General features: G+C 53.8%; 2 protein-coding genes across 7 annotated transcripts in view; one reads left to right on the forward strand and one right to left on the reverse strand.

Moving 5' to 3' along the window:
* The window catches only part of TP53I11 (tumor protein p53 inducible protein 11), a 456,279-nt gene that overhangs the window by 210,213 nt on the left and 220,047 nt on the right, over positions 1–26,019 (reverse strand). The window lies entirely within an intron of this gene.
* The window catches only part of PRDM11 (PR/SET domain 11), an 83,777-nt gene that overhangs the window by 25,711 nt on the left and 32,047 nt on the right, over positions 1–26,019 (forward strand). For 5 of the 6 annotated variants that reach the window (XM_070487573.1, XM_070487576.1, XM_070487571.1 and 2 more), the window contains exons 2-4: positions 5,566–5,690; positions 6,011–6,114; positions 6,703–6,965. In XM_070487573.1, coding sequence (XP_070343674.1) covers positions 5,572–5,690; positions 6,011–6,114; positions 6,703–6,965 — 486 coding nt within the window. In that variant the 5' untranslated portion in view covers positions 5,566–5,571. Of the gene's footprint in view, positions 1–4,406; positions 4,963–5,565; positions 5,691–6,010; positions 6,115–6,702; positions 6,966–26,019 lie in introns of those variants that run through there. The other variant, XM_014861257.3, reaches the window with a different exon arrangement.

Consider the following 26,019-nt stretch of genomic DNA (forward strand, 5'->3'; position numbering starts at 1 on the left):
ACTTTTAAAATAATAAATACAATGAATGATAATAACTAATATTTATAGAGTGCTTGTTATATGCCAGGCCTTATGCCATGCAAAACAGCCCTGCGAGGCGGGTTCTGATATGACGCCCAGTGGACAGATGGGGAAACTGAGGTGGGAGTGGTCTGTTAATTTTCCCAAGGTGACATAGCTTGTAAGTGGCTGTGCTGGTATCAGCCGATTAACAAAACACACAGTGACATAGGGCTTCTATGAATTCAGGACAGTTTTTATAAATGTATCTTTCGTTCATCACTAAAGTATCTACATAAGTTCATCAATCTCAAGGCGTGCAGTTCATTCTCTCTCTGAGCAGTGGTGCTGGGCATGTAAATTCAGGAGCTTCCCGTCATAATTCCAAGCGCTCTCCTCATTACCCTCATGGTTTACCGTTAAGAACCATGTTGGATCTTTTCTTTTCCAGGAAGGGGAAACTGAGGCTCCGAGCAAAGCAAGCACCTGCTCAGGGTCATCTAAAAAGTTTGTGGCCCCGCCAGGACTGAGAGCCAGGGCTGAGGATACCCAGCCCAGGTCACTGTGTGACTGGGTCTGCCCCGTCATCCCCTGTGCCTTTGTTATCAGAGGGGACGGCAGAGGATGCTGCGGTGGTCCCGGAGCAGACCTGCCACACTCTCACGGTGCCAGCCTCTCGGGAAACCGAGTGGGCACAGACTGGCAGTCCCCTGGCCACCGTGGCTGCTGGGCATTCCAGGCCCCTGGCACGCTGCCAAGGGTGAAAACAGAGCTGCAGGCTCCTCAGCTGCATGCTGCCCCTCCTCTTGGGTTTGCATCTCATTGCTGGGTTCGCAACATGCCTAATCTCTGCATGTGCAGACTCGGAGGAGCCAGCTGAGAGGGAGCATTGCCAGCAGCTTGTAGCCCTCCAGGAGGCCTGCTGCCCACCCCTCCCCCAAGTCCCTCACCGGGCAAGCAGGGCCCGAGCAGTCTGCAGAGGCGGTGGCTGGAGCTTCCCCTGGCTCAGGCCTTTCGGTGCCCGCCGAGATGGACCGCAGGAAGGACATAAGCCCGTGTTCTCTCTTTCTTCCCAAACGGAAGTTCATTTGGTCCTGCCCCATCCTATCTTCTCCCTCTTTGCCCCTGCAGCCTTCACTGCAGATACAGAAAGGAGTTGTAAGCACATCAGCCGTGTAAGTGAGGCTTGTCCTGGTTCTCCAGGCAGCTGGACTCCTCCAGGAATGGAGAGGACTTAATTGTGCAGACAGTCAATAAACAGCTGTCAAATAATGGGAATTCTGTAACCCATCATGTTTCCCTTTTTGCTTTGGCTGCCAGGAGGCTCGGAACTGAATGAAAAGCTAAACCACTAGCCATCTTGCAACAGATGCATGGTATAATTGGCGTCACTCTTTCTCCATCTGGTCTCTGGTTGTTCAACTGCCCTGTTGAGTACGCGTCTGTTATAAATCATCTCCATTCTTTTATGCGATGAAGGTGGGATGTAACTGAAAAAATAAGACGTGAAAGGAAGTGGCCTGGAGACACCTCTGCTCCGGGATACAAGTGAATGCTTTTCCCAGAAGGGGATGGTTTTCCTGGGACCATTTAAGACTTAGAAAAATGTCTGGGTTCCTTTTTCCCTCCATCTCTCCCTCTCTCTGTCTCCCTTTTCCTTCTCATCTGCTTTTTTCTGTGCCCTTTCCTCTCTTCTCTCCCTCTTCCCTTCTATCCTTTATTCTGTTTCTATTGCCTGCTTTGCCCTCCTTCCCGGCCCCACTTTTTAGTCGCTGTTCCCTCCATCCTCTCTCCCCTCTCCCCTCTTCTTGCTCACCCCCTTGCCTCCGGGCAGCCAGTTTAACATTAATAGCCCTCGTAAACCCACAGAACGTGGCTCTTTGAAAGGCCTTGCCACAGCCTTTATCTCATTTATTCCTCGTGGGGTTAACCTGGCAATTACGATGATTTCTTTGTTACCCAGGAAGACATGGAGGCCTAGAGAGGTTGTTCGACGTCCCCGTGGTCACACAGCTTGTACGTTACACCGTATTCACCTTACTATCGGATGCCACCTCAAGAGTCTGATTCCACCCTGCTCCCCACGGCCCCCCCTCTGCCCTTGTGCCAGCCTCACCCACCTGGCCACTCGCCTTGCTTGGCAGAGATATCGGGCCCCCAGGAGCGCTCAGCCCCGCCACCCATTCTTCCCTTCTGAGGTTTCTCTTAGAGTGCAGATTCTCAACGTGCCAGCAGGACATATCAGAGGGGCCAGAGAATTCAGACCTGTGTCATTTGGTCACAAATTCATTTGGCAAATATTTATTGAGCATATACTAGGTGCTAGGCAAGACTGAGGCCAGGGGAAGGCAGGGAAGTCACCGTGGGAGCAAAATTTAAGGAGGCGCGCACTCCCAGGTGCCACTTCTGCGCATGCACGACCCTGAGAGTGGGTGCCTCCTTAACCTCCATGCCCGGTGCCTTGCTTGTCTTTCTAACATTCTGCCCTGGTGCCAGGCACTGTTTCAAGTGCCAGCAATTTAATGTTGAGCAAAAGCACCAGCCCCCTGGCCTTCGGGAGTTATAATCTATTATGGGAAACAGATATTAATCAAACAGTTAAGCTAACAACAGACCGTTTCAAGAGTGACAAGTGCCATGAGGAAAGAGACAGGGGGCTGGAGGGAGCATTTTGGAGTGGCGCATAGGGGGCGCTGAGGGATGGGTAGGAGTTTTCCAGGTGTGCTGCTGGCAGAGGGCACAGCAAGTGCAGAGCCCCAGGTCAGGGTGGAGCGTGGCAGACAGGCAGGGCTGGCGGAGGGCAGAGGGGCCAGAGCAGGGAGCCCGGTGCAAAATGGTCCCAGGCTGTTTCTAATACAGTGCCAGAGCCTGCCAATGATTGACTTTTAAAAAATAAATGCAGTCTAACTGAGAGAATGCAAAGCCACTCCTTAATGAGGTCCCTCACAGCCCGTCCTATCAGCTTCCTTGGGGGGATGTGCAGCCCCCTCCAAAGTCATCGCTGTTGCTTTCATATAGCAAAGTCTGTGATAGGATCTAACATTTGCCGCATTTTCCGGATGGAGAAACGGGAGCACAGAGAAGTTATATAACCTGCTGTCTTAGTCAGCGAGCTCAGGCTGCCACCACAAAAGGCCACAGACGGGGGCTTCAAGCACAGACAGTGATTTCTCCCAGCTCTGGAGGCTGGGAGGTCCAAGATCAAGGTGCTGGCTGGTTCTCCTGTCTCTTTGCCTTCTTAAAAGGGCACCAGCCCTATTGGCTGAGGGCCCCACCCTTATGACCTCACTTAACCTTTAACACCTCTCACAGGCCCTTCTGCAAATACAGGCACACTGGGGGTCAGGGCATCAGCGCATGAATTGGGGGGGGGGGGGTGGGACGGGGGACACAAACTTTCAGTCCTGAACACCTGCTCAGGGTCACATGGCTAACTAGTGGGACTTGACTGCAGTCAGTGCGACTCCAGGGCCCAGGCCCCTAACCACTAGACTTAACTGCCTCGGGATGTGTTGTGTGTGATGTCGCCCATCCAAGTGAGAAGCGCTTCTCAGGACAAAGGTACAGCAGATCCACTGGGTCTTGCCCCCATCTGGCAGCTGGACATGTGGGCTGAGGCCTGAACTCCCCCCAGCGTGACTGTGGCGGTGATCCTTCTGGAAAAGGACTGCGCTGAGGGTGTGACAAGGAGGTAAACCAGCCAGAAACACAACGCTTGAAGTTGGGGGTTCTCCCGTTTCCAGCTGACTCAGAGGGGGCCCAGGCTCCAGTGCACACCTCCCCAGGAATGGACCGCGTGACCTTGAGAAAGTCACTTGACATCTGCCAGCCCTAGGTTCCTGCCTCGGTGACCCCCAAGCCCTGTGCCCTCACGGGTGGCTGGGGGCCATCCCATTGGCCATGAGGTCGGCCAGGCACCACGCGCGGAGCCCCTGCTCGCACCCCGTGGACAGGGCGCAGGCGAGCTGCCGCCGCCGGTTCCGCAGCCCCGGCCGCGCCGATGGGGCAGGGGGCGCGCGCGGGGCGCAGCCGGAGGCTCGGGTGCCGCTCCGCTCGCGCCGCAGGCCGCGCTGCAGCCGTGCCGAGCGGGCTGCGGAGGCCGGGAGGGCGCGCGGGGGCCGCTCGCGCATTTCGCAGACCTGCTCCGACCCCCGCCTCCCGGCGCTATCGCCCACCCCAGACGCCCGCCCGGCGCCCCCCGGCCCGCGTGAGGGCCGAGCCCCGCGGGAGGGGCTGGAATGCCTCCCCGGCGGGGCCCCCTCCCGGCCGCTCGCTCCCTCCCGCTCCCCGCGCGCCCCCCTCCCGGCCGCCAGCCAACTGCGTGCCCCCGGGGCCGGCAAGAAGCCACATGCCCCCGCAAGGAATGCCGGGCCTGGCGGGCGGGGGGCGGGCGCTGGGCAGGGCCGGGCGGGCAGGGCAGGGCAGGGAGCTCCCCGCCGGGAAGGTTGGTGAGAGGGAGAGAGCGAGCCCGCGCCCTCCCTGGCCCCCAGCGCCTCCCCTGCGCGCGGCCGGTGCGCCGCCCTGGCCCGATCGCACGAGCTCACACTTTCCCCGCCGGACCCCGGCCGGGACGACCCGCGGGCTCCGGGGGCTGGGGGCGCCCGGGGGCTGGGGCGGAGCGGCTCGGCCGGCCCGGGCAGCCCGCGCCCCCCTCCGCGCGCCCCCGTCCCCGCCGGCTCGGAGGAGGGGGCAGGCCGTCCTGTTTCCCCACACCCCTCCCAGCCGCCGCCGGCTTTGGGGCCCCGGTGGGGAGCAGGGGGCTGATTAGCCGAGGAGCAGGGGTGTGGCCAGCGGGGCCCTGGGTAGTGAGTCACACATGCTGCTCGCCCAGTCCAGGGGCCGAGCGCGATCCCAGCCCGAGCTGGGCGCTGCCCTGGCCCGAAGAGTGTCCCCGGGCTTGGCATGAGGACCCCGGGGTGCCGAGGGAGGGGCTGAAGCCCTGCGCGGTGGTGGAGGAGGGCGGTAAGCGGCGGGCTGGGAGGACTCCCCTAGAGAGCGGGGTGGGGCTGGGAGTCAGGGCTGGCGCGCCGGCCCACACCAGGACCCCCAGGCCCCGCCTGTACCTGCTCTGAGCTGGCAAAGCGGGCCTGGCTGCATTCCCTGGCAGCCTCCTGGTGAGGGGCTGCGCAGCCGGGCGCTGAGGGCTCCATTTCATCCGCCCGCCCCCCTTGGCCCCAGCTGGGCTTGACTCGATCGGGGCCCTGCTCCCCATTGCAGAGTTTTGGGCTGTGGCTCCTGTGGGTTCCCCATCCCGTTTGCCCTTTGCTCCTGGAGTCCAGGCTGTGCCACCCAGCCCTGCCTCCTGGCCTGAGCTGCCCCGGACCCCTGACCCCACGGGGCTGGTGGCTCCAGTCGTCCCCAGGACCAGCCCGGGATAGAAATGGCATTTCCTCTTGGCCAGGCTACAGCTGTTTTTGTTGTCTGTGTTCTCAAGAGCTTCCTCTGGGGATGGCAGGGAGGGTAAGCAGACTCCGCGGGACCCCTGCTTGCCCTCTCCGCCACTCACCCCTCTTCCCCTGTCTCTTTGATCCTCTTCCTGTGCTGGTCCCGCCTTCGCGTCCCCAGGACAGAATGACTGAGAACATGAAGGAGTGCCTGGCGCAGACCAAGGCGGCCGTGGGGGACATGGTGACAGTGGTGAAGACGGAGGTCTGCTCGCCACTCCGTGACCAGGAGTATGGCCAGCCCTGGTGAGGCCCCTGTGTGGGGACAGGAGAGGGAGAAGGGGGGACTCCCTGGGCTGGGTTGGCTGGCGACCCTGGGGAGCATTCCCGCTCTCTGCCCGCCTCCCTTGCCCTGCCCTGAGCAGCTCCTGAGACCAGAGGCGAGCACAGGCTCTTGAAAAACTCAAGCAGAGTGGCCCCGGAAGGCCGGGGCTCCGGCCTCAGGACTGCTACCGCTCCGCCTGCCCCACGTCCCCGCGGCCTCCTGGCCACGTCTTCGGCTTCTCTGCCCACCGGGCTCTCTCTGATGGCTTCTTTGCTTTCTCTACGGGCCCGTGTCCTGGCAGCTCCAGGAGACCAGACCCCTCAGCCATGGAAGTGGAGCCCAAGAAACTGAAGGGGAAGCGTGACCTCATCATGCCCAAAAGCTTCCAGCAAGTGGACTTCTGGTGTAAGTGGAGCTTGGGGCTCCGCCTGGGTCCTCCCCGCTCCCCACCCCCTCCCCGCCTCTGCTTAGGGACTCCGCGATAAGACCGATGATGGGCGCTGCCGGTCACACAGCTCCTTGCCCAGGTCCAGGCCTCAGTTAATCCTTACCGTTAGCCACTGAGGTGCCTATTACTGGTCCCATTTCCCAGGTGAGGACGCTGAGGCTGCGGGAGGGTGAAGGACGCCGCCTCGGGTCCCGCGGCCCACAGATGCGCGGTTGCAATTCAAACCCAGACCCTTCTGAGCCCAAAGCTGTGCTCTTTCTTCTGCTTTTTCAAACTTGAGACAAAGGGAGCACTGGTGTGCTTAGCAGTGGCAGACGTGGCCTTTGAGCCCCCAGGGAGGGGAATGGGCGATTGCCGCTGAGGATTCAGGGGCCCGCGGCTGGATAAGGTGGATCCAGGCCTGGGACTCCAGAGTCCCGTGCAGGGTGTTTGCCCTGCCCCACTCTATCCTCAGGGTGGGCTTCCGTCAGCCCCTCAACCTCCTCCATGCAGGTCCTGCCTCCTCGCCACCTCTGAGGCTCTCTTTCCTCTTTCCGTCCCCCCAGTCTGTGAGTCCTGCCAGGAGTACTTTGTGGATGAGTGCCCGAACCACGGTCCCCCCGTGTTTGTGTCCGACACGCCAGTGCCCGTGGGCATCCCAGACCGGGCCGCCCTCACCATCCCGCAGGGCATGGAGGTGGTCAAGGAAGCCAGTGGGGAGAATGATGTGCGATGCATCAATGAGGTCATCCCCAAAGGCCACATCTTCGGCCCCTACGAGGGGCAGATCTCCACCCAGGACAAATCGACTGGCTTCTTCTCGTGGCTGGTGAGTGTCCCCTGGGCTGTTCCGTGGGAGAGGGTGCCGAGGAACGTGCATGGAAACCAGCAGGGGGAGCCGTGCGCTGGCCCAGCTGGGCCAAAGAGCTTTCTGCCATCATTCCCGGACACGTGAAGGATGGGTCCTGCTCTAGCCCCTGGCCCCGCCGAGGGGCTGCGACCCTTGGTGGCTAAGGGCCATGCTGAAGAGCCCACCAGGCGGCGGTCGGCAGAATCAGTGGTGGGGCTCAGGGAGCCCCCGCAGCCAGCCAGGCAGAAGTCAGGGCGATTTTCCCATGCATCCTTGCGTGAGTGTCTGGCGGGCCAGGCAGTGGCATGGACGAAGGGTTTCCCCCAGCCCCCCTCTGGAGCCCGTGACTTGGAGCTGGGGACTAGGGGGTGCAGAGCGTGACATTCAGCTCACACAGTGGTAACACCAGGTGACTGGGCTTGGTGCCTGCCGGAGGGAAAGACTTCCACCAGACAGACGCGGTCCTTGCTCTGAGGGCGCGGGCGGCCTGGCGGGAACCAGGCGTTGAACAAGTCATACACGTGTGATAACTGCTACTGAAGGGGGCGTAGAGGATGCTCTGGGAACAGCCAGAGAAGGCAGCGTGCGTAGTGCTCCGGAATTTGGGGCCCACAGCCCAAGTTGGTTATGTCAGTCAGCTTTGCTCTTTACTATCTAATGTGACCTTGGACGAGTCATTTAACGTCTCTGTGGCTGTTCCGTAACAGGATAGGCACAGCTGCTTGGTGAAGATTAGATGAGTCCGTACTGTAAAGTTCTTAGCATCGCACTTGGCCTTCGTAAGCACGCAGTGACCATCAGCGATCGTTGTTGTTCTTGGCCCCCGTGAGGGGTTTGGGCAAGATTTCCTTTAGCCTGAGAACTGATGAGTGAGTAGCGGTCGTGGGACAGGGTGGGAAGATGCTCTGTGCAGACAGAACAACTGAGAGAGGAACCCTGAGAAGCTTCGTGGGGCAACAGCGATCGGCCGGAGCGGCAGAGTGACGAGGAATTGGCAGGAGGGGAAGGTGGGGCCGGATCACGCTGTGTTTCATAAGCCAGGGGACGCCTCTGAGCTTCCGAGCAGAGGTTGCACAGCAGAGAATCCGGATTCCAGGCGGGAGCTGGGATGGGGGTTCAGATAAGAAAACGTGATGGCTTAAACTCAGGTGCTAGAGGGGGCATATCTGGGAGAGACGTAGGAGAGAGAATCTCCAGGATGCGTTCGTGGATGGGCTGTGGAGAGAGAAAGAGGGGTTTCAAAGATATGAAGAAGAAGGAAGAGCAAAGACGACTCTCAAGGATTGAGTTTGAACAGAGATGGGGGAACGTGGGACAATATTGAAAGGCAGGCTGAGGGGGTAGGAAAATCATTCCTCTTCATTAAGTAAACACTTCTTCAGGGTCCCCTTTGTGCCAGGCCCTGGGCTGGCCCTGGGGATACGAGGGTGGGCCAGATCAGATGTCAGTCCTGCCCTCCTAGAGTTTACTGTGGGGGAGATGGAATGAATCAAAGAATAAGGTAAATAAATGATATTATGACTGAAAGGTGATGGAGAGATGGCGAGGCCAGGAGCAAGGTGAACAAGCAGGGGGAGTGGTGTGGCCAGAGGTCGGGGAAGGCTTCCTAATGGTTGAGCTGTTATTGAAGGAAGAGAATGCCCACCGGGTGAAGATTGATGAGGGGCATCCAGATGGATGGGACAGCGTGTGCAGAGGCCCTGTGGCAGGAGAGAGCACAGTGTGTTTGAGCAACTGGAGGAAGGTCAGTGTGCCTGGAATGCAGCAAACAGAGGCCTGGAGGAGATGGCGGCTTGGCTATATAGGGCCCAGTGGGCCAAATTGGGACTTGTGTTCTTTATTTTAAGAACAATGAGAAGCTTTCATTTATGTTGTAAAAGGCTAACTTTGACTGCAGGCTGGAGAACTGCGGGGGGAGGGGGCCTTGGTCAAGAAGCGATGGCCACTCCCCACGCCCCAGTTAGGGAGCTGGGGTTGTTCTCTAGGCCAAGACGTGAAGACAAGCCAACTGGATTGTGAACCATTTCAGAAATGAAAGAGGTTTGATTTGGAAATAGGCTAATTGGCCTAAGCAAGGGAGAGGGAAATGCCAAGAACACGCCTGCAGTCTTTGCCTCCCAACCGGCCGGGAATGTGCTTTTCTCTGAGAAATGGGGGCTGCGGGAAGGGGACGGGGGTGATGGAAGATCCTGATTTGGGTTTTGGACTTGTCGAGCTTGGAGTGGCGTCAAGACATCCAAGTGGTGATGTCAAGTAGGCAGTTAGATCCATGGGTTTGGAGCTCAGAAAGCAGGTTCGGAGATGTCACCCTGTGCGCAGGTGGTCCGTGGGCCAGCGCTGTGGAGGGCGGCCCCCAGGGAGGACGGGCTGGGCGAGAGGTGGAGACAGTCTGGGGCTGAGGCTTCAGCAAACTCAACAGTCGGTGGCCCGGAAGGGGGGCTCGCCTGCGAGGTTGGAAGGCCGGAGTGACCAAGAGTGTCAAATTCTGCTGAGAAGCCGAGCGAACGAAGGGTTCATGTCGTCCACTGGATCTAGTGCCAGGAAGTCCTTGGTGACTTTGGCAAGAACGGTTCCCATAAGACACTGGGTCTCGACCTGGGGCGACTTGCTCCCCGCCCCCCCCCCACCCCCCGGGACATCGGCTGTGTCTGGAGACAGTTTTGGTTGTCACAGCTGAGGAGGGGGAGTACGCTGCTGGCATCCAGGAGGCAGAGGCCAGGGGTGCTGCTAAACCTTTTACGATGCACAGAGCAGCCTCTTACAGCAAAGAATGGTCTGGCCTCGATTGTCAACAGGACCGTGGTGAAAAAACCCTGCAGAAGATGATGAGACGGAAAGCTTATTAGAATGGAGGTGAGCAGGATAGTCACTTCTCAGAAGATCCATTAGAGATGAGAAGTGGAAGAGAGAGGGGAGTAGGAAGGTGATGGCTAGGGGCAGACAAGGGAGTCTGTTAATAAAAGACACGTTAACGTCCTAAAAAGGAGGACTCCCGCCAAAGAAACTGTTGAATATAGAGTAGAGATGAGGCAGGATGGATAAGATTCCACGTTGCCTGAGAAGGTTCAGACAGAGACGTTGGCCGTGGAAAGGAGGTGGGTCAACATTTTTTCTGTCCCTGGAGGGTTATCCTAGAGGTTTGGAGTGGATGGAGGGAGCTGAGTACAGTAGACCAAATAATGACCCCCACAGATGCCCCCACCCTGAGCCCCGAGAGCTGTGAATAGGTCATGTGACAGGGCAAAAGGGACTTCGCAGATGTGGTCAAATGGAGGATTTTGAGATGAAGAAATTGGTTTATCAGGGTGGGCCCGATGTAAGGACGAGCATCTTTATAAGAGCGAGGCAAGAGAGTCAGAGAGAAAAGACTGGAAGATGCTCTTCCGCTGGCCTTGAAGGTAGAGGAAGGAGCCGGGAGCCAAGGAGTGCGGGCAGCCTCTGGAAGCTGGAAAAGGCCAGGAATCGGATCATTCCATAGAGCTTCCAGAAAGAACCCAGCCCAGCTGACGCCTTGATTTTAGGACTTTCGCTCCAGAACTGTAAGACAATAAACGTGTTGCTTTAAGCTGCTGTGTTTGTGGTAAGTTTGTTCCGGCAGCCGTAGGGAGCTAGGGCAGCAGGCTTCCGTGTTTGGGGGGACATCTGAGAAAATGTGCGGAGAGCTGGAGAGAGGTGGCCTGAGACCCAGGAGAACGGAGACGGCCAGTTCAGGTTGGGGTGAGCAGAGATGGACGTGCGCCTGAGATGCCCAGAGGGCGAGGTCCAGACAGTCGCTCGTTGACGTGTGTGGATCTGCAGCCGCGGGGAGATGCCTGGAGGTGGGGAGGATGGCACGGATGAATATATGCAGGTGAAGCCCTGGCGAGGGATGGGCCGTGGGGTCGGTGCCACAGAGGCTGAGAAGCTGGAGGACAGAGAATCTGCTTGGCTCGGGCAGCACCCGGTTCTTGGTGTCCTTGGCGGGGGCAGTTTCACGGGCAGAAGCCACATGGCTGTGGATGGAGGCATGAGTAGGAGGTGAGGAGAGGGAGCCAGCAAGGGTGGCTGGCTTGTTTGAAAAGTCTGGCTGCTCATGGAGCAATTATTATATGCCAGGTGCATACCACATTCTTCCTCTCCACGGTCCTGCAGATGGAGGTTGCTGTTCCTCGGGGTCAGATGAGGAAACACAAGACTGAAGAGGTTGAATCAGCAGCCTGGGTCCCACAGCTGGTACACAGTAGACCGTGGGTGGCTTCGCACAGAGCTCCCTTCCACGATGCCAGGGGGCTTCGGGGAGTCCGTCATGGGAGACGTGGCTAAGGGGGGAGCGGTGGTTATGTGTTCAAACTCAGCCCAACCTCACAGAGACAGAGCGACCCCCAAGCACTAGGCCCTGAGCGGGGAGCTCTGGGGTAACAGAATGCATGAGGTTCACTCCCCATTCTTAATGGAGCCTGTGGTCCAGTGACAGCGGCAGGGGCCAAGGCAAATGGATGGGGAGCAGGCTTGTTCCCAACCCAGTGACCTGGAGGCCAGTGCTGCTGGTGACCAGTGCTGCAGAAGCTTTAGGGCAGGCAGAACGGGAATTGATTTTAACTGGGCACGTTGGAGAAGGATTTTGAGGGATGGGTAGAAGTTCCACAGAGGAGGTGACGGCTTCTCAACCTGTGGGAAAGTCTCAGGGGAGAAAATCTGGGGCCGTGCCCAGGGAAAGGCTGTTAGGATCGCTCCTCCCCACATGAGAGCCTAGACCTTGGGACCACCCAACCAGGCAAGCGTGGGGTCTCTGAGGCGGGCGGCTTTCCCAGGTTTGCAGCCTGGTGTGGGTCTGTGGTCCAGAGAAAAGGCAGAATAGGAAGCCCCAGAGTTTGCAGCCTGGCCATAGACCAGCTCCACCAGTCGAGTGGGCGTGGCCCGTGGCTCGGGGTGGGGTGCCATTTCTCCTTCCCAGGGCCTCTGAGCTGTGGCGTGTGGCTGGGTGCAGGCAGGGCATGGCTGGAGGTCACGGGACCATGGGGCTTCCACCTTTGTGATCCAGAGAAGCGAGAGAGATGTTGAAAGCTGGGAGAGAACAGATGCACAAAATGGCTCAAGAAAGCGGCTCCCGTGTGAGTGTGGGGGTGTGTGCGCTGCGGGTGTGTGTTTGGGCCTCCGCTGGGGACGAGCGGGGCTCAGGAGCCGCTCTGGCTGCCCAGGCAGTGGGTTGGCCGGAGGATGGGAGAGGGGGCAAGTGGGCTGAACCACAGCGCTGATTTTGGACCAGGATCCGGAAGTCCCACATCCTAAGTAAACCACAGTCACTTGTCAAATCCTGTCCCAAAGCCATATTTGATGTTGTCCTTTCTTGACCTCTGTCCGCCTTCAAAAGCCCTGGCCCCCATCCAACGAAATCCATTTCCTCCCACAGTTGCTCAGTGTGTGCACTCGACTCCGGCAGAAATGATGGTGATGTTAGTGATAAGAAAGCCATGAGTGTTTATTGAGCACTTACTGTGTGTCTGGGTCTGTGCTCGGCACTTTATAGCAGGATCTCATTTGATCCTAATGATGCCGGTGTGGAGTAGATATTATTCTACCCATTCCACAGCTGGGAGAACTGAGGCCTGGACGGGGTGAGTCATTCTGCACAAAGCTAAGCAGCTGCGGAGGAGCTGAGCTGGCGCAGTCTGACTCCAGCACCCACCCTCTCATCCTGCCTCCTAGTCCTCTCTGCCTCCCTTCCTTGTCGAGTCTGTTCCTACCTCCCGGCCCCGGTTGCCTCTGTTCCACTCATCCTTCCTGCCCTGCCCAAGTCCCCCCTTCCATCTCCCCTCAACGCGGAGGAAAGCTGGTCCCACTGCGTTCAGTGTGATGCAGCGAGCGGGCCTGACTTTAGATGCGCCAAATGGCCGTTTCCACTCCGTGTCTCTGCTTCATCTCCCCCTTGGCAGAGTTTTGCACTTACTTTTGGCTGTTCAGAAAAGAAACACCCCTTCCTCTGCTTTCTCACCTCCTTGGAAGTTATAAACTCTGTAGATCGGTGCCAGGGTTGCCCAGGCTGCCCTCAGACGCTGCGGGCTGGAGACGATGCTGCAGGCAAGACGCGCCTGCGGAGTGTCATGCAGCCGTGTGGTTTGGTGAAGAGGCGGGAGAAAGAGGAGGCCAGCCCAGGGTTTCTGTTTAAGTTTCTCACCTACACCCGGTCTCGTTCCAGAAGGGATTTAGGGCTGCCAAGCAGGATACGTAAAATATAATATGATAGCGTATTAAAACTGGGAGAGAGAGAAGAAAGAAAAATAATGGTGGAGACCCTACATGGAGCCAGGAATGAGGCTACAAATGCATACCACAATGATCTGTGTATGCGCTTTTAGCTACAGGGGGTCCAAATCTGGCAGTCACTGGGCAGAGGCCAGTCTGGTCAGCTACCAGCACTTTCTGTGCGTAACGTGAACCGTTCCAGGTAGCTCCTGAGGAGGTCAGCCCTTCTGGGTACTGATCCTGGACAGATTTCCCAGGCTCCCCATAAAGGATGCTGTGGGATGGCATTGCTCCCCTGCTGTCGGGCAACCTCCCCGCCTGCCAGCCTCCTACTATTCTGAGGGAAACAGACGTGAAATGGTATTTCCCTGTTTTCCATTTCGGCTCCCGTCGTAAAATGGGGATTTATTTTAAAACGTGAACTTGGACGTGCAGAAGTTGGTGGCACGCCCTCCAGAACAGAGTCTGAGAAACGCTGAGTAACCGGGAGAGATGGAAGTGTGAGCAGACAGCGCAAAGCCATGAGATGTCAGCGGGAGTGGGCGATCTTACCAAGCTTTGGGCGGCTCCGAGAAGGGAAGAATAATGGGCTTGTCCAGGAAGAAAAGAAGGCATATTTGAAACAGATTGGCCGTGTGTCCGCCTGCGCGCGCCAGCAAGTGCTTTCATGCTGGTTTGTTTGTTAATTTCTATTAACTCTTTAGTTTGGGACTTTCAAACTGAAGAAGAGTTGTAACAATGGTATGATGAACACCCCCACATCCTGCCTCTAAACTCACCTATTGCTAACATTTTATAACAATTGCCTTATGTATCTCTCTATATGTGTACCTACAGGCACGGTGCACACAGTCTTTTTTTTTTTTTACGCATTCCTTTGTGCTTTTTTTTGAACCGCTTGAGACTTGGTTACAGACATCAGGCCTGATGGGCCTACAGTCTCTATCACACCTGCTCGACTCTGCCATCGCAGGGCGAGAGCAGCCATGGAATGGACATCACGTGAACCAAGCAGCGTGGCCATGTTCCAATAAAACTTTATTTATAAACACTGAAATGTGCATTTCGTATCATGTCAAATGAAATTTGAATTTCCTGTAAATTTGAAAATCGTATAAAGGAAATATGAAAAAAAATTTTTTTCAATCATTAAAAAAATGCAAAATCCATCCCTAGCCCACAGGCTGTATAGAAACAGGTTGGGGGGCTGCATTTGGTGTCCAGGCCGGAGTTCGCCAACCCCGGTCCTGTTAACCACAATATGGTGATGACACTCAGGAAACTTAACCGTGGATGCAATATTGTCTCAACTAAATCCATATCCACATTTTCCCAGTTGCCCCGAGTAATGTCCGTTAGAGATTGTCCCCAGTTCAAGACTCACTCGAGTGTCACTCATTGCATTTAGTTGTCCTGTCTCGTCTCCTTTATTCTAGAGCGTTCCCCTGCATTATTTTTTCTCTTTCATGAGATCAACACTTTGGAAGAGTTCAGGCCAGTTGTTTCCAGAATGTTCTGCAGCTTAGGTTTGTCTGGTTGTTTCCTCACGATAGATTCAGATTATAGATTTTTGGTGCAGCGATCTCGTGTCTTTCTCAGTGACGGTAGCAGGCAGCACGTGCTGGCAGTTTCCCTGGTCTGTTTCCAAATGGTTTTAGCAATTATGGATGATTCTTGCCCATGTCGATTATTAACCAGAATGATTTTTAACCATTCCTTCTACATTTATTATTTGACATTCTTCTGTAAAAAGAAGTGCTCGAATTTCTCCCCCACCAAATCCCCCATTTAAAAGTGGCTTTTAGTATCAGTGTGGACTCTGAATTCTTTTTTCTTCGATGTGTTCCAGTCCATTCATGTCATTATTTGTTTCGTTTTGATGTTTAAATTGCCCTAGATTTGGCCAGCGGGAGCCCGTTCAGACCGGCTTTTTGTCCTTATTTTAGCACTTTCTTGCTTTCTGGTGCAAAAAGACGTTCCAGCCATCTCTCCTAGGAGGTCAGATTTGTTTTAGTGGGAGCGGTGTTTAGAAGTGAAGATCTGCAGGCACTCGGTGTGCACGTTGCTGCCAGGGGTCCTGGCTCCTAGGCCTGGTCTGGCTTTTGAGAGATGAATTGAAGTGAGTGGTCTGCAGAGTCAGGAACTGAGGGAACGTGAATCGCAGGCAGTGAGCACAGCATGTACAAAGGCCCAGGGGCACATGTGTAGTGTTGGGGGGGAGGGGGCTGGTATAGCAGAAGCACCAAGTATGCTCAGAAGGAAAAGGGGCAGAGATGCTTTGAAAAGGTCGCTTTTCTTGTGTTCTAAACTGTTACGGATCTTAAAACACTGTTGATTCCATATTAGCTTTTCCAGGAATGAAAATATGTACCTCAACCCTAAGATTCCTCTTAGCATCAGAAGCATTAAATGGCCTTGGCTTGTATCCCTGTTTTATAAATGCTGGTAGTTTGGTTATTGAGTCATAAACCAAAACAAAGATTTCCTCCTGAAAATATAATATGCTGGGGAGCCAGTTTTGGCTGGAACTGAGTCTGTAATTCTGAAAATCTATTATATTGGAGCAAAAGTAGAGCGTGGAGAGCTATTCTGAACTGGTCCAGTATTTTCTATGTGAACCAGCTCCTAATTTGACCTTCAGCCTTCCTTGTGGCCTCAGCTGCAGTCGCGTTTCTCACTGTATCATACTCAGGTGACTTTTTTTTATATATAGCTATAGTCACCATGCTGTATATTACATACCCAGGGCTTATTTATTTTATTTTGGCCACTTTCACCCATTTTCCCACTTCCAATCCCCCACCTCTGGCAACCGCCAGTCTGTTCTCCGTATTTATGAGTTGGTTCTTTTTTTTTCGGGTTCCACATATAAGTGCGATCATATAGTATTTATCTTTGACTTATTTGACTCAGCATAATGCCCTCGAGGTCCATCCAGGCTGTTGCAAATGGCAGGATTTCCTTCATTTTTATGGCTGAATAATATTCCTTTGTGTGTATACACCACATTTTCGTCATCCATTCATCCATTGATGGACCCGTAGGTTGTTTCCGTGTCTTGGCTGTTGTGAATAACGCTGCAGTGAGTGTGGGGGTGTGGCTATCTTTTCAAGTTAAGGGTCTTTGTTTCCTGCTGATAAACACCCAGAAGTGGAACAGCTGGATCATACGATGGTTCTCTCTTTAATTTTTTGAGGACCCTCCATGCTGTTTTCCATAGTTTACGTCCCCAAAGCAGTACTTAAGGTTCTCCTTTCTGCACACCCCGGCCAGCACGTCTCTCTCATCTTTTTGATAGTAGCGCTCCTAACAGGTGTAATGGGATATCTTCCTGTGGGCTTGATTTGCCTTGCCCTGATGATAAGTGATGTTGAGACCTTTTCATATTCCTGTGGGCCAGGTCATCACTTTTAATGTTCCCGGAGTCCCAATCTTACATTACTTTATTCTGCTGTAAATTAAAAAGCTATAAAGCTCGATAGACACAACATTTCTTATGGCTTTTAAACAACCATAAAACCAAGACAGACTTACAAATATAAAATATTGAGCAGAACTACAGAATCCAACATAATTCAAATAATGAAATGAGTGTGCTGTGTTAGATGATGCTTTCCTGAAACTAAGCTGCTGTATTTGGGGAACGTGGTAGTGACTTCTAAGACACAGATCTTTGGCAGTGGCACGCCTGTGCTTTAGTGTCATGCGATCTTTATTTGTTTGTCTCTGTTTGAAACACTGGGAAATCTTTGGTTAGTGCAAATGCCATGATGTTTCTCAGTCTTTTTTTTGCCAGAATGCATCATCATGGATTAAGTTTGCATCTGTTCTTTTTCATTGGCTCATGGCAAATACTAACAACTGGTGTTGTATCGTTAGCTGTTTCTGTGTAGCAAGCTGCCTCCACATTCAGTCACCTGGAACAGGGGTGGACAGACTTCTTGGGTAAAGAGCCAGGTAGGAAATATCTGACTTCATGGACCATACAGTGTCACAGCTACTCAATTCTGCCTCTGACGTGCCAGAGCAGCCCTAGAGTATTCTAGTAAAAGTTGTTTTATGCACACTGACATTCGAATTCTGTGTCATTTTCACATGATGAAATCTTCTTCGTTTGATTTGTTTTGAACTACTGAAAAATGTACAGGGGGCTGGCTCAGTGGCACAGCAGTTAAGTTCACGCTCTCTGCTTCGGCAGCCCGGGGTTCGCTGGTTTTGATCCCGGGTGTGGACCTATGTATTGCTTATCAAGCCATGCTGTGGCAGCTGTCCCACATATAAAATAGAGGAAGATGGGCACAGATGTTAACTCAGGGCCAATCTTCTTCAGCAAAAAAAAAAAAAAAAAAGGAGGAGGATTGGCAGGGGATGTTAGCTGAGAGCTAATTTTCCTCAAAAAAAAAATACAAATCATTTTTAGCTGGTGGGCCGTACCAAAGCAGGTGGTGAATTGGATTTAGCCTGCAGCCCTGAGTTTGCTGACTGCTGGCATAGAGCAACAATCACTTATTCTTGCTCATGTATCTGCTGGTGGACTGCAGTTCAGCTGATGTAACTGGGCTTGGCTGGCTTGCTTTGTTTCAAGCTGTGGGGTGAGCTGGGCTCCCCCTTGTGAGCCAGGTCTGCTCCATGTGCATGCGTTCTGGGCCCAGACTGAAGGAGCAGGGGCCCTTGGGGAACTCTTCTCATGGTGAAGGCAGAGACCTCAGAGGCAAGCCCACCCTCCCAAGCACATTTCAAGCCTGTGTTGCATCCTGGGTGTTAACATCCCATTGGGCCAAACAAGTCATGTGGCTGAACCCCAGGTCAAGGAGGGAGGAGGTACAGCCACGGTGACACAGTGCCCAGTGCCGAGCGCACCGGCCCAGGATGATGGGGACGGCGAGGACTGGTGTCCACCATGGGTGCCAACTCAGTCCTCTCGTGGGGCCTGAAATCTCATGATGCTGCCCGTATATTGAGTTTTTCAATGAAAACATTGAATTAAAAATCCTGAGAGAGAACTTTCGGATCTTGAGAAAATACCCACAGAGCCTAGTTTGAGAAACGCTAATTTCTAATAAACTTCTTGGTTTTAATAGTCAGAGATTTGGGGTTCCTGGGGTTTGAAGATTCCTCCAGGAGAGATCTTGTCTGATCGACACCCCCGGTGCCCAGTTCAGCATCCCGTAAGCCACAGTGGGTGCTCAGCAAGTGCTGGTGACGGTTGGTGGGCAACAATAACAGTAATAATAATAGCCTCGACAATAGCTGCCGTTTATTGGGCACTAAAGGCTTTGTGTGTCTTGACCCTTTGTGTCCTCACAACCACACTGTGGGACAGGTGTTGTCATCCCCTTTTACAGATGGGGACACTGAGGCTTAAAGGGGCGGGTTACTCGTCCAAGGCTGCACAGCTAATCATGGGGCCTGGACTTCAACCCACAATCCGGGCTCCTAATCTCTAAGCCCCCCGTGTGAGTATCTGGCCGTCCGCGTGGCGTCCGCTTGGTCTTCCCCGCTCACACGGAAACCTTGCTTCTTCCCGGAACACTTTCCAGCATGAGCTATAAGCTTGTCTCCTTTTCCGTGTCTCATTGCTGTTGATGACTATTTGGCAGATTTTATTTTTTTAACAGCTTGATTGACATGTAGGTCACATAGCATACAATTCACCCGTTTAAAGTGTAGAATTCAATGCTCTTTAGTAGACTCGCAGATACGCGCCACCATCACCACAGACTATTTTAGATCATTTTCATCACCTCGGGAAGAAACTGTGTCCTTGAGCTATCACCCCACCCCTTCCCCCCTCCTCTCCCCATCCCCCCCAGGCAACTACTAGTCAACTTTGTATCTCTGCAGTTTCCTCTTCTGGATCTTGATCGGAACGAGATCAAGTGGTGTGCGGTCTTCTGGGACTGGCTTCTTCCACATAGCTTCGTGGTTTCAAGGCGCATCCTTGTCGTGGCGTGTGTCCGTTGTCGCATTGTTTCTTTTATGGCTGAATAATATTCCACTGTAGGATGTACCACATTTTGTTGATGGATTCATCTGCTGATAGATACTTGGGTTGTTTCCACTCTTTGGCTGTCGCGAATGATGCTGCTATAAACATTTGGGTACAAGTTTCTGTGTGGACGTCTGTTTTCCCTTCTCTGGGGTATCTACCTAGGAATGGAGTTGCTGGGTCTCAAGGTAACTGTGTTTCATCATTTGAGGAACTGCCCAACTGTTTGCCAGACCAGCTAGACCATTTTACATTCCCACCAACAGTACGTGAGCTTTCTGATTTCTCACATCCTCGCCCACACTCGTTATCTGACTTTCTGATTCTAGCCATCCTCGTGGCATCTCACTGTGGAGCGTTAGGTTTTTTCTCTGCATTTTCCCTGACTATCTCTTGTTCATTTCACTGCTTGAGGGGGAAGAGCTGCCCATGATGGATGTGTAGGTTGTCTACTGAACAACTCCGTGGAGGGCTTTTTCACATCAGCCCTGCCAGCTGCTTCCCTCTGCCATGTTCACCTGGAAGACCCTTCAGATCTGCAGCATGATACTGAAGATTTGTTTCTTTATAATTTCTCTCCAGCCACAGGTCCATGTGAATTTGCCTTTTTGCTGCCTCCCAGGTGGGCAGATTCTCTTGGCTCTCTCTCTCTCTTGCCCCAAGATCTTTCATCTCAGGCATAACGAAGGATTCAGGCCAGTGTGCTGATGGCCGCTCCTCAGGTTCTTGCTGCAGGGCCCCTTCCACCGGCTTCGCCGGCAGCCCGGTTCATCGCTCGGAAGAGTGAGGCCGAGTGTGTTCGGAGGCAGTGAAGGGTGGCTGGTCCTCAGTCTGGTCCCAGAGCCGAGCGCCTTTAACAGGCGGAGCAGGGGGGTCTTCAGAAGGAAAGAGCTGTCCAAGCCCCATTTACCAGGTCTCCAGGGCTTTTCTGAAATTTGATAGAAGATAATTTTAGACCAATATAATGAAGAACTAGTTGCATTATCAGTTACATGGAGGAGGATGCTAGGGATGGGTTAGATCATGGTTTGGGGGCATTTTTGAGCCACCTAAGAAGTTATACTTATAGAGCAATATTCACAAATTGCTGTGCATATTTTAAGGGACCCCGCGTCCCCTTGCTGACTGACGCCCGTCCATGGACACCAGACTGGGAACCCCGGGCCTGAATAATCTCAGAGGTTCCCTGCCAGCTTAAGGGTTCTTCACTCTGTTTCTGGGCGTAGCAGAGGCCAGAGTTCAAGTTCAAGTTCAGCCAGGCTCTGTCTCTCTCTTTGCAAGTGGCTGGAGAAGAGAGGTTCCGGGCGGAGCATCTGAGACGTGCGAAAGCACCTCCTCAACTGGGAACAGCATCACAGATCCTTTTTGGGACCGCTTTGCCCTGAGGGGAGGCGCAGGGCTGAAATGCTTCATGGACTCGCCGGGTTCCTGCAAAGTTACCGGCAGGTTAGATTTTTGAAAACGCGGCCTCTGCAGCCTGGGGTTACGACCTGTCTGGAGGAGCCCCCCAGCGAATCCTCCATCACCACGGCCGACCTGCCGCAAAGCGGAACGTTCCACCCTGTTAACACGCTGATCCTCAGAGCAACTTCGCTCAGAGCAGGAGCAAAGCTGGAGGCTTGGAGAGGCTCCAGGACACTCCTGGTCAGCTCTGACGAGGTCATTAGGGGGAGCCTGGGGGTCCACCTGTCACTGCCGAGTGCTTAGGAGCAGGGGCCGTGCCAACAAGACCCAAGTGCGAACTCTGGCTTCCCCACGCATTTCCTCTGTGGCCTCTGGCAGGTAACCTAACAGCCTGAGCCTCAGTTTCCCCATCTATAAAATGGGCATGACAATAGTCGGTACTTCGTAGACTTGTGAGAGTTTCTGGGACCGTGTATCGGGGTCCTCGGCACAGGGAACTCGCTCCACGAATGGCAGCTGTTGATGCTTTATTGTTGACACCTTTATTAATTATTACCACGGTCGGAAACAGCCTTCTGATCCACATGGACCGTGCTCCACCCTGGGGGCCAAAACTCATGCTTTTATATTATTTCCTAAGGATCTGGCAGCATAGAAGCATGTATCTTAGTTTTAGACAGACGTTCAGAGTCATTTAGGACAGGCTGCCGCTCAGCGGGGAATCCTTTCTTCAGCCTCCCTGACAGCGCGGCGTCCAGCTCCTGCTTAAATACTCCCAGTAACAAGCAGCTCACCACCGCACGGGGCCAAGCGTCCTGCTGTAGGGCTCTTCTGCACGCATTTTCCTGGTGCCGAGTTCCGGGCTGTGGCCCTCTGAGTGCACGCTGGTCCTACTCCTGCGACCCCGTGTGGCGGTCCTTCCCGTGTCTGATGACGGCCTTGCGTTCTCCGGCCTCTGCTTCCCCAGCTTAAGGGAGCTCCTTGCCATGCTGGTCGCCCTTCTCTGGTTAGGTCCAGGTTATCAGAGTCCTTTTCGGGTCACAGGGTTCAGAGCTAGGGCTGGTCCCGGAAGTGCCAGGTTCAGGGGGGCCAAGGACCTGACCTCAAGAGATGGGGCAAGGGAGACCAGCTTTCTGTGGTCTTGATTCCGAGCATCTGACAGTTCCTGGACCGTCTCACTCCCAGGACTGGAGGCCGTACCCCACTCTCTGCTTAGGGTCGTCTGGGCTCATCCGTGACGTCGGCGTGGTCTGCATGCCCTGTGTGGTCCTGCCTGTCCTGCTCCCTCCACCTGGCCTCCCCTTGCCCTCCTCTTCTCTAAGACCTCAGCTTAGATTCCGCATCCCCCAAGGAGGTCCATGACTGACTTTCAGGTACAGGCTCCAGCTCTGAGTCCAGCATAGCACAGAATTCCCCACCACGGTCCTGACCACAGGCTGTCCCGGTGGCCTCTCTTCTGTCTCCCCCGGACTGTGAGATTTGTGAGAGCAAAGACATTGTCTACCCAGGTCACCAGTTTATCCCCAGAGCCTGTCCCTGTAGCCGCTCCCCCGGTGACATTTCTTGAATGAATGCTTGATTTAAGAAAATCCTGATTGGCAGGAAAGATAAGCCAGGAAACCTCCTTCAGCTGACCTCCGGATCTGGACCCAGCGGCAGAGGTCTTCGGCGGCTCCCTGTCCCTCCGGCTTCCTTCCAGGCCTCTCTGCCCAGTTGAATCATTACAACCACTCAGCGTTGACCCGCAGACCTCCCACCGCCCAGATGAGTCATAACTAACATTTGGCCCCTTCATTGACATTCACAAGCATGATCACAGTGCCGATAGCGACCGTTGACGAGGGCCCTCCTCATCGGTCATCATGGCAGTGCTCAAGGTTGGTTTTTACCCCATTTCACAGATGAGGAAACTGAGGCATGGCCAGTAAAGCCACCTGCCCAGGGCCACTCATTTGTAAGTGATGCAGCTGAGATACTAATGCTAGCCGATTCCTCTGGCTCGGTCGTCGCTCTTCCTACCCGCTCCCCCGTCCCTGCTGCTCCTGCTACTGGCCCCGGGGGCTATTGATGCTGCTCTCTTCCCCCAGGAGGGAGAGGAGCAATCAAAAGATGCTCGTGTCGGGGGATGAGCTCTATGATAAAGTACATGGGGTTCCAGGGGCGGCTGAAGATGGGGCATCTCTGGGGATGCTGTCGGGGTCGGGGGGCCGGGCTGTGTGTTTTCTCCTTTTGTCTGTCTGAGAGGTTTGAACAGCAAAGGCAGCCTAGTCTCCTAAGTAGACGAATGAAGGAGGAGCTTCATTGCCTTCTCTCTTCCCTCGCCTCTAGAGGGAACCAGAGCTGAGAGTGAATGGAGCTCTCAGACTCCACACGCGTATAAAGATGCGCACGGCGGGGTGCCGCGTGCGGCGATTTGCGCGGAGTAGGTGCCCCCGAGCCCCGGGGCTGATTTCAAGCTGCCGGCATGACGTCACGGAGCGAGGAGGTGGGCGTGATGGGCAGGAACAACCATTATGTTTCTGCTGTACAGACACACAAGATGCCAGCATCCTCAAGAACGTAGATAACAGTAAAGTGTAGTAAGATGATCCGGAAGCAGTAAGCTTTGAATATCCATTACCTTTTGAAAAAATATAACTTATGGAATTGTAAGTTTATATAGTTTAACTTTTAATAACGGCTGTGTTTAACTGGTTCATGAAATTCCGGAAAATTTAACACTCAGCTCTCCTGGGCCAGTATGAGCCAGCTCCAGCACACCACTCATTTCCTTTTTACTAAATATTAACACTGTATAAATTTTTCTTGTTAGCTCCCTTTTTACTTAAGACATTCTTCCTTTAATCATTCATTCATTCAACCACCAATATTCTACCCAGTGCCATGTGCTGTGTCAGGGACCGGGGCCAGGGGCCGGCCCCGTGGCTGAGTGGTTAAGCTCATGTGCTCTGCTTCAAGGGCCCAGGGTTTCACCGGTTTGGATCCTGGGCACGGACATGGCACTGCTCATCAGGCCACGCTGAGGTGGCGTCCCACATGCCACAACCAGAGGCCCTCGCAACTAGAATATACGACTATGTGGTGGGGGGCTTTGGGGAGAAGAAGAAGAAGGAAAAAAAAGAGAAGATTGGCAACAGATGTTAGCTCAGGTACCAATCTTTTGGAAAAAAAGGAACCGGGGCCAGGCCACCATCGTGAATGGGCTAGCCTTGTGCTTTGCCCTCATTAGCTTAAGGTCTAGTGAGAGAGACAGTCACTTACCAAATCAACAAATAGATAAGCACCATCAACAACCAAAATGCAGCCCTTAATTAGGTCTCTAAAAGATGTAACGGGATGATGTCATAGGGTAATGCTGACGGGGGGCAGGCGTGTGGAGGTCAGGGTGATGGTGGGGGAGAAGCCACTTTAGGTTCAGGTCAGGAAAGGCTTCCTCTGAGGTGGTGATGGAAACGAGACCCAAGAGATGAGAAGGGACCAGCCATATAAAACTTAATGGGAAAAAAGTGCAAAACCCTGTGTTCGCTTGGGTACCATTTCTGAAACTTTACATGTGCGCGTTGTTTATCCAGCCGTCCTTTACAGATAAAGCGAGAAGGCCCCCTACCGCCTCGGGATGGTGGGTACCCGGGAGGAGCGGAGAATGAGTCGGAGGCAGGCTGGTCTTCAACTACATCTGGGCATTTTCTTGGAGCCGGAGGAGAGAGAGGTCTGGGACAAATATGGCTGGTGGGAATTTTTGTTGGCTCCAGTTGATAGGTGTGGGGTTGTCAGCTGTATTATTCTTTATAATTTCTGGATGCTTGAAATATTTCCTGATTTTTGTTTTTTTGAGAGTGAGGAAAAGAGGCTGTAGGCAGCAGACCCACCCAGGGTGAAGGGCCGTCTCAGATCATCGTGGCTGCAGAAAAGTGAAGGAGGAGACCGAGGCCCCCGAGAAGCGGGGAGGCACCAGGTCATGCGGGGACCAGGCGGGGACCAGGTCCTACGGCCTTGAGGGCCTGCGCACGAGGGCGAATGTTCTCATAAGTGCGGTGGGTCCACTCTTCAGCGGGAGAGTGACGACATGAGATCTGACTTATGCTGATGAAGGCGTCCTCTGGCTGCACGGGGAGAATGAGGAGAGTTGGGAATGGCCTCAGGGAGGCTAGTTAGCATCTCTTGTGCCGCGAAGAGAGCCGAGGGTGAAGCAGGAAGCGGGGGAGAGACAGGTTCAAACCTCACTGGAGGACCATCCCAGGGATTGGAAATGGGCGCTGAGAGGGCGAAGAATGGAGGATGGCTTTTCGCCTTTTCAACAGCTTTGTGGAGCTATAGTTCACACGCCGTACACTTCACTCGTTTCTAGTGCACAATTCACTAGTTTTGGGTAAAGAATGACTTTTTTTTTTAACCTGAGTGGATGGTGTATCAAATACTGTGATGGGATAAATGGAGGAACGGGCTCGGGGGCGGGGCCTGAGGTAGGTTTGAGCTGCTCCTGAGACGTCGGGGGGGTGGCGCGGGAGTCAGGGGGCAGTTAGGTATTGACGTCTGGGGCTGGAGGTGAAAGTTTGGGAGGGATAAATAAATCGAGAGTGTGGGAGTGGATGTGACTCTCCACAGAGTACCGGCCAAGAAGGTGTGTGTGGAGAGGAAAGGAAAGGAGAGGGAGAGAAGGAAGGAGGGAGGAAGGAGAGAAAGAGGAGGTGGTCACAGAGCTGAAAGCGAAGGCCCACGGCTCCGTCTAGAGCAGGCAGAGGTGACGGTCAGTTGCAGCTGCTGAGGGCAATACGAAGTCAAAGTGTCCCACGTGAGGTGGAGAGTGAAGCCACGTGGACTGCTCGAAATGAGAAAAAGCAGAGAGAAAAAGAGACAGACAGAGAGACGCCCACTCAAGATAAGCCCCACACGAAATCTCCGAGACTAATGAAGAAAATTAAGGTTACAAAGACAGCTTCCAAAAATCAATGACAAATGAATTCACTCTAATTAGAATAAAAATTGTAGTGTATTCTGAAAATGAATTTAAAATAACTGTTTAGGGTCTGTATCAGGAGTAGTTTTGACTGTGAGTAATGGAGATTCGAAATAACAGTAGCTCAAGCAACACAGGAGTTTAGTTTTCTTTTATGAACACATTCTAGGCCTGGTGAGTTGCCTCTGCTCCACAAAGTCCCCAGGAAACCAAGCGTGATCCAGCTTGTCACTTCACCGTCTCAATGCTTGGATTATCCTCATAGTCCAAGTTGGTAGCTAGTGCTCCAGCCATCACATCTGCATTCCAGGCAGCAGGATGGTGGAAGGGTATGTATCTGCTGTCTTTTGAAGAAGTTTTCAGGAAGCTGACACATGACACTTCCACCTACATCCTATTGGCCAGAACTTAGCCAGAGGAGAAGCCAAGACATGTATTCTGTTACTACAGGTAGCCAGGTG

This window comes from Equus asinus, chromosome 17, assembly GCF_041296235.1.
Source record: "Equus asinus isolate D_3611 breed Donkey chromosome 17, EquAss-T2T_v2, whole genome shotgun sequence".
Classification (NCBI taxonomy): domain Eukaryota; kingdom Metazoa; phylum Chordata; class Mammalia; order Perissodactyla; family Equidae; genus Equus; species Equus asinus.